A 7691-nucleotide genomic window follows, 5' to 3' on the forward strand; every position below is an offset into this window, starting at 1 on the left:
GACAGAAGGTTCTTAACCAGTTAGTAGTAGTGAAGAGAATATTTCAAAGTTACCATCTGGTACACACTGATCAGGATATCTTAAAACCTAGTTCTATAAAACCCAGTACAGTTGGGTGGAGGCAGTGTTTGCCTTTAATTCCAGAACTCTGGAGACAGGGGCCAGCAAGCATATCTCTGAGTTCCAGGCCAGCCTGGTCTACAGAGCGAGTTCCAGGGCAGCCAGGGCTACACAGAGAAACCCAGATTTTAAAAATTGTCATTAAGATATATATGTATACACACAGCTGTAGAATACTTGCCTCCATGAGTAAGGTCCTGGGTTCTATCCCCAGTATAAAAATAATACATAAAGAAGATACCCACAAACCATATCCTTGTAATAAATATTTTAAAATGTTAAGCTCAGCAGTCCGCATGCATTCCAGCCTCACCACTGTCCTCTGCAGACCTCCTTTATCTAGCAAATTGAACTGCTCTCAGGGAGTCTGTCCCTAGGCCCTGGCAGTCTCATTCTGTGTCCTATTCCTGAATTTGACCACTGTAAGCACTTTATGGGAATGGGATAATACTGTAGTTCCCCATTTGCAACTGCCATATCTCATACAGCATAGTGTCCTCAAGGTGACTGTTGTACTGTGTGTCAGAGTTCAGTCATATCGTATTTGTGTGCCATAGTTGTCTTATGTGTCACTCACTGGTTTGTTTCCACTTGTTAGCTCTTGTTAATAATGTCAAACATGTTCTTAGAGTAGATGGTTAAGACTGTAGTTTCGCTGGGTGGTGGTGGCACACCTTTAATCCCAGCACTTGGGAGGCAGAGGCAGGCGGATTTCTAAGTTTGAGGTCAGCCTGGTCTACAGAGTGAGTTCTAGGACAGCCAGGGCTACACAAAGAAACCCTGCCTCAAAAAAACAAAAACAAAACAAAACAAAACAAAAAAAAAGACTGTAGTTTATTAAAAGAAGTAAAAGATAATATCAATAGGAATAGAGGTATTTGAATTATTACTAGGTCTCTTCACAGTTTAAAAACAAGTCAAATCTAATTACTACTAGTCATCAGAATATTTACTTTTTATTTTTGTTCTGTAAACTTCAGATCTTGGTCCTAAAAACAGACTCTCAGGATCTTGTTGCTTCCTTCAGAGTAACAACTGGAACAAGCAATACTACAGCCATTAAGTCAATTGAGTTTGCCCGGAAGGGGAGGTGAGTGAGGCCTTGTCCTCTTTGCGTGTAACAGAATCTCACTACATAGCTCAGGCTGGTCTAAGTCTTGTGGTTCTTGTACCTCAGCTTTCTGAGAGCAGAGATAATGGCACTAGGACTGAGACATCCAGTGAGGCCTTAGATTTGCTATAGGTTGTTTTTTTTAAGTGAATGGGATGCAGATAATAATTATTTATCTATTTTAATTTAACAGTTATTATTTTAATAATAATAATTATTGCAGTGTATGTAATTTATAAATGTTATTAAAGCAGTGAGAATTGCTCACTGTCTGGTTTTTAGGTTCATAAAATGTCCCTCAGTGACCAGCGGTCACATTTTTGTTGTTGGAAGGTTACTGGGCAGTTCCTTTACAGAAAGATGCTTAAGTATCGTTGCTTAGAATCAAAGTGCCTAGTACATAGACCTGAGTAAAGATTTTAAACATTTCACTTATTTTTAGCAGTGCTAGAGACAAAACCCCAGGGCCTCCCTCATGCTACTCAAGTGCTCTAAAACTGAGGTGCACCCCCAGTCCCAAATAAATAAACATCATTTTAAAAAACACACACTTAGCTTATTGATTCATAGTCATGCTGTGTTTGAAACAGATCAGATAAATGAAGTATTTAATTATTGAATGTTACATAGGATGTGGATTGAGCAGGCTGGCTCAGAAGTCTTAGGTCTTAGTTCAACCCAGACAGTGTTAACATGAGGTTTGAGGACACTCAGGATAAAGTGTTTGTACTTTTACTTTATTGGTTTGGAGTGACAAGAAGAGATACATGGGCACTGAATCTTGAACATTTTTAGTTTCTCTCTGTTTAACTGGTCTAAGAAGTAGCAGTAGGAAATGTTAACAGGGACAGGTTTCTGACTTGTCTAAAACCCCTCTCCTTTCTGTAGTTGCTTCCTGATTAACACAGCAGATCGAATAATCAGAGTTTATGATGGCAGAGAGATTTTAACGTGTGGAAGGGATGGAGAGCCTGAGCCTATGCAGAAGCTACAGGACTTGGTGAATAGGTAGGTGGTGTTGCCAGAAGAGCATGTGCCCTATCTTCCCTGGGCTCCTGTTCCAGTTTCTCTTGGGGATGTTCTTTGTCTTTTAGGACTCCATGGAAAAAATGTTGCTTCTCTGGGGATGGGGAGTACATAGTGGCAGGCTCTGCGAGGCAGCATGCGCTGTATATCTGGGAAAAGAGCATTGGCAACCTGGTGAAGATCTTGCATGGGACCAGAGGGGAGCTTCTGCTGGATGTGGCTGTGAGTAGTGCATTGCTTTCGTGGACACACTCTAGAATGGCTTACATCTGTTCTGACACACGATTCTCTCTCTCTCAAATTACAATGTAGTGGCATCCAGTCCGACCCATCATAGCTTCTATTTCTAGTGGAGTGGTGTCCATTTGGGCCCAAAATCAAGTAGTAAGTATTTTTCTGGTTGATTTTCTTTGAAAGTAGGTTATTTCTTTTATCAAAAAAATGCCATACAGAGTAAGCCAAATATTGCTTTAATTACTTTGTTTTGCATCTGATCCTTGTAGCCTAGTTCAGTTCATTGCATTTAGTGACACTTTAGAGAGATATCCTTAGTTCAGAGCATGGTTTCCATGTGTGTACACATTCTACCACTATTTAAACATTTCTTTCGCTTTCTTATTTGAACACTTTTAAACTACCTTTGTAAAGTACGTTGTAAAAAGATTAGAGGAAATTGTGATTTAGGAAAGAAATGCAGTTAATAAACTTGAAGTTTTTATATAAAAAATACATCAAGATGGCAAACCCTTAGATATCTAAGATTTTATTGTCTTATTCCAGGTTTACTCTTAGAATGCTTAGTCTATTCGTGCTGAAGATAAGCTGTCAGAACTTACATTGTTACTGATTTTTTGTTTGGTGACTCGTCTCTTTTGTCATAGGAAAATTGGAGTGCATTTGCCCCAGACTTCAAAGAGTTGGATGAAAATGTAGAATATGAGGAAAGAGAATCAGAATTTGATATTGAGGATGAAGATAAGAGTGAGCCTGAGCAAACAGGTGATGCCTCTCAGTAGCAGATAGTATTCCAAAAGGAAAATGGTCGTTTTACTTGGTACTCCTTTTTAAATTAATGAATGACTTTATTTACTTTAGCTTCACCTGCCACCTTTCCCTCACAAGTATGTAGTTTTCACAGTGCTTGAAGAGGCTTACTGTGTGTGCTACTTAGGTTCAAATGGGCATTGCCTGCTCTAGCAGCTCTCTGACTGTTCGTCTGTATTTCCTGGTGAGTCACAGGTGGTTAAATGGGAGTGTACATACCCCACACTCAAAGCACAGAGATGTGTGTGCTCAGGCTCAGTTGATGGTGTGTCTTCATCTGTAGTAAAATAGTCAAGAGCAAGGGCTCTAATACTAGGCAGCTTTTATACCTGAATGACTCATCTCTAAGGTGGATAATGGTAACACCCATGTCTTTGCATTGTAGGGGATAAATGCAGTAATTCTTGTAAAGCACTTAGTGTATGCTCAGCCTGTACGAAGAACCTCTAAGTCTTTTATTATGATGATCATAATCATTGTTATTATTAATGCCATCTTCTAAATTTCTGAATAGGAACTCCTTGAAAATAAAGATTTTTTATCGCTGTTTGGAGGCAGAGTCTTGTTATTTAGCATAGCCTGACCTCAAACTCCTAACCTTTCTACACCGTCCTCCCCAGTGCTGTGATTACATGTGTGTATCACCACTCCCTTGAGATTTGACTTATCTTCCTGGTTTTTAACACAGAACTTTGCACATAGTAGGTACATATGTATGTGTGTTTGTGCATGCTTGTGTGTGTGAATGTTTACTATGCCCAGCTGACACTAATTATGGGACAGATCTTTAAAAGCTGGGCCACTTCATGGTGCTAAGAATTAGGGAATCAGATTAGAGAAAAGAGACTTGAATCTATCCAGCTTGAAAACTGCTCTTCACTTTTGGGTTTTAGGTAACTTTCTTGTCTCCTTGGATTTAGAAAGACTCTCAGGATATAGAACATTATAGATAGTTTTGGCAGTCTTAGATTATGTTTTAGAGAACCTTCTTAGATGTCCACGTAAATCAGTCCCTCTTCTCGTCTGCCCACCAAGGACACAGTGTACTATTTTACTGTGGCATTTCCTGTGTTATGTGGAAGTGGTCTGTCTGTTTTCTGAGTGGACTATGAGACTTACGAAGAGCTGTTCCCAGCTTCTTGGTTATCACTATTTCCAGTGCTAGTATCTAGTGGGGAGTCAGCCCCTGTTGTTAAGTGATTGAATGAGATGAACTGTTGGGTTATTCTTAGGTAAAAAGCAGTTTTCCTTTTCTTTTCAAACCTCTCCAATATTCTCTCCTAGGGGCTGATGCTGCTGAAGATGAGGAGGTGGATGTCACCAGTGTGGACCCCATTGCTGCCTTCTGTAGCAGGTGAGCAACTCCAAAGGCTGAGTGTAGTTCCTGTGTCTGATACCCTGCCCGGTCTCCCCAGCTTTCCCTTTGTGCCCATCTGCGTATGTGAGTAGAATGGAGAACAGCTTTCTGCTGAACAAAATGTAATACAGATTTTAAGTAACGGAAGTAAAACCAAGTGTGGTAGATCCTACCTTAATCCCAGCACTCGGGAAGCAAAAGTAGGTGGATCTCTTGAATTTGAGGCCAGCCTGGTCAACAGAGTGATTTCCAGGACAGCCAGGGCTATGCAGAGAGACCTTGTCTCAGGGTGTGAAACAAACAACAACAAACTGTAGTAATGAACTTAGTCTACTCGTGGTTGTCAGCTCACTGCCCTCTTACCTGGTAAGTCTAGAGCTGTGCTGTTGTGTATAAATGTAGGCACTAGAGGGAAGGCTGAAGGGCTTGTGGTTTAAGCAACTATCTCCTCTTTTTTCCAATCCCTTGTCTGATCCTGTTCCAAATAGTGATGAAGAGCTGGAAGATTCAAAGGCTCTATTGTATTTACCCATTGCCCCTGAGGTAGAAGACCCTGAAGAAAATCCGTATGGCCCCCCACCGGATGCAGTCCCAACCTCCTTGATGGATGAAGGGGCTAGTTCAGAGAAGAAGAGGCAGTCTTCAGCAGATGGGTCCCAGCCACCAAAGAAGAAACCTAAAACAACCAATATAGAGCTCCAAGGAGTGCCGAATGACGGTGAGAGCCACCTCTTTATTCCCAGTGTCTGGGTTCATTACTTTAGTCTCCTGGGCACAATAAGTAATTTCCTACTTGAGCCATTTTTACCTTAAAGGAGTTTCCCATGAGTCTTTTTCTACAATGCTTTACAGTTCTGTGATGATTGAGTTTGTGTTCACTTTTAAAATGGAGACATTCTGCCATCCAGGGTCTTGCCTGAGATGACACACTTTGTCTTCTGACCCATGTCTCAATATTTGTTTCCTTGAACTGTTCATCCTCACGCTCTGACCAATAGAGTAAAGTGCCAGTCCGAGCTGCTTGGTCATTTCTTCCTTCTTGCTTTTAAAGTGGGATTGGGAGCTTTTATTACACATGTTGAAATGATTTGATAAGGGTGGGGTGGTATTACCCTTAGGCATCTCCCATTCTTTTTTCTTCTAGATAACAGTAGATCCATTAATTATACAACTGTACTGTCTCCATCTTCCATTCTTTTTCCTTCTAGATAATTATACAACTGTACAGCCTCCGATGTATATACTTTATTTCAGGCATCACTGTAGTTTTTATACGATCATGTTTTCATCTGCCCTGCAAATTAGTTTATTATTTTGTTGTTGGTGGGGTTTTTTGTTTTGTTTTTGTTTGTTTGTTTTTTCTGAGACAGGGTTTCTCCATATAGCCCTGGCTGTCCTGGAACTCACTCTGTAGACCAGGCTAGCCTTGAACTCAGAAATCCACCTGCCTCTGCCTCCCAAGTGCTGGGATTAAAGGCATGTGCCACCACTGCCTGGCAAATTAATTTATTATTATTATTGCTTTGCAAAGGAGAAAAGCTGGACTGAAGTTGCATAACTTGTCCAAGGTCTCACAGAAAGGGGTGAACTCGGGCCTCTTGCCCCGGACTGTGCATTTGTTTTCTGATCCTATATGCCTGTGCTGTGTTCATGTCCCACACACTCCTGTTCAGGCTTGGATCAACTCAGTATGAGTGGGTAATTTAATCATTTTTAATTTGGAGTTGCTGTGGTTTGGTAGCAAGTATGTCAATTTAGTAGATATTCTTTTGTAGTTTTAAAAATAATCAATTTTTTTTCATAGAGTAGTGATGTGGTACACAAAAACAAAGCTTTTCGCACTCAAAGGTCTGGTTGGGATGCAGGACCTGGGTGGTATGCGCTGTCTTTCATGGCTATCTGTCTCTGCAGAAGTCCATCCACTACTGGGTGTGAAGGGGGATGGCAAATCCAAGAAGAAGCAAGCAGGCCGGCCTAAAGGATCAAAAGGTAAAGAGAAAGATTCTCCATTTAAACCGAAACTCTACAAAGGGGACAGAGGTTTACCTCTGGAAGGATCAACGAAGGGTAAAGTGCAGGCGGAACTCAGCCAGCCCGTGGCAGGTAAGGACACATTGGGAGCACCATCTGGCTTGCTTTGTGGCCTTGCTTTGTACAGCTCCTGACTTCCTTTAACTGCCGTGGGATTTTCCCTCCCTGGCTTCCTTCCTTCTCCCTGGCATCAAGTAATCTCTGGAGTTCCAGCTGCTAAGGGCAAGCTAAACCAAAATTGACTTAACTCACGGGCTTTCAACCCTAGGTCTATAAGTAGATCTCAGGGGTCCCAGGTACATACAAAAGTGTTATGGGAGTGTTTTTATGGGTAAGAACCCTACTTTCCATTAGATTCCTATAGGAAAATCTATGGCCCAGAAAGCTGTCAGCCTCCAGTTAAAGCATTTTGTCTGTATCTGCCTTTGGTGTTTTGTTTCTACATTTTTACTTTTAGATTTTTCTTTAGTTTGTTTTTTTTATTTTTGCCCAAGACAAGTAGCCAGAGACATGAGCTAGTTTGATATAGCACCGACTATGAAACTTCAGTCTCTGCACAATGTTGAGATTCTCCAAGAAGGAGGGTTCTTCCTAGACAAAGGAGAAGGTTGTTATCAGTACCATAATATTCAAGAAGAAAAAAGACTTTGAGGTTTCATCCAATATTTGACAATAGGAGGAAATTGCCAGAAAGACACAGTGTAGCTTTTTAACTTGTCCTTTAGGTTGTGAGCCTTAGCCGTTAACATCTGAGACCTTTCAGCCTCTAACTTAACTCCATACACAATTGAGGGAGTTTTATCAAGGAATGGAAATACCTGTGAACCAGTTAACTCATGTTTGTTGTTTAAAAAATAACAATCGAGTTAGAGCTCATCTCTACTTAAATGTCCTTTGGAACTTAAAAGTCTTTATCCGCCAGGCAATGGTGGTGCGCGCCTTTAATCCCAGCACTTGGGAGGCAGAAGCAGGCAGATTTCTGAGTTCGAGGCCAGCCTGGTC

General features: G+C 41.1%; 1 protein-coding gene across 2 annotated transcripts in view; it reads left to right on the top strand.

Moving 5' to 3' along the window:
* Positions 1–7691, top strand: part of Rbbp5 (RB binding protein 5, histone lysine methyltransferase complex subunit) — a 30255-nt gene that overhangs the window by 14724 nt on the left and 7840 nt on the right. Inside the window, exons 6-13 of one of the 2 annotated variants that reach the window (XM_031382321.1) lie at positions 1101–1210; positions 2120–2239; positions 2326–2479; positions 2570–2641; positions 3139–3256; positions 4586–4655; positions 5147–5376; positions 6570–6761. In XM_031382321.1, coding sequence (XP_031238181.1) covers positions 1101–1210; positions 2120–2239; positions 2326–2479; positions 2570–2641; positions 3139–3256; positions 4586–4655; positions 5147–5376; positions 6570–6761 — 1066 coding nt within the window. The remainder of the gene's footprint in view (positions 1–1100; positions 1211–2119; positions 2240–2325; positions 2480–2569; positions 2642–3138; positions 3257–4585; positions 4656–5146; positions 5377–6569; positions 6762–7691) is intronic. The other variant, XM_031382327.1, reaches the window with a different exon arrangement.

This window comes from Mastomys coucha, unplaced genomic scaffold (genome assembly GCF_008632895.1).
Source record: "Mastomys coucha isolate ucsf_1 unplaced genomic scaffold, UCSF_Mcou_1 pScaffold1, whole genome shotgun sequence".
NCBI classification, from domain to species: domain Eukaryota; kingdom Metazoa; phylum Chordata; class Mammalia; order Rodentia; family Muridae; genus Mastomys; species Mastomys coucha.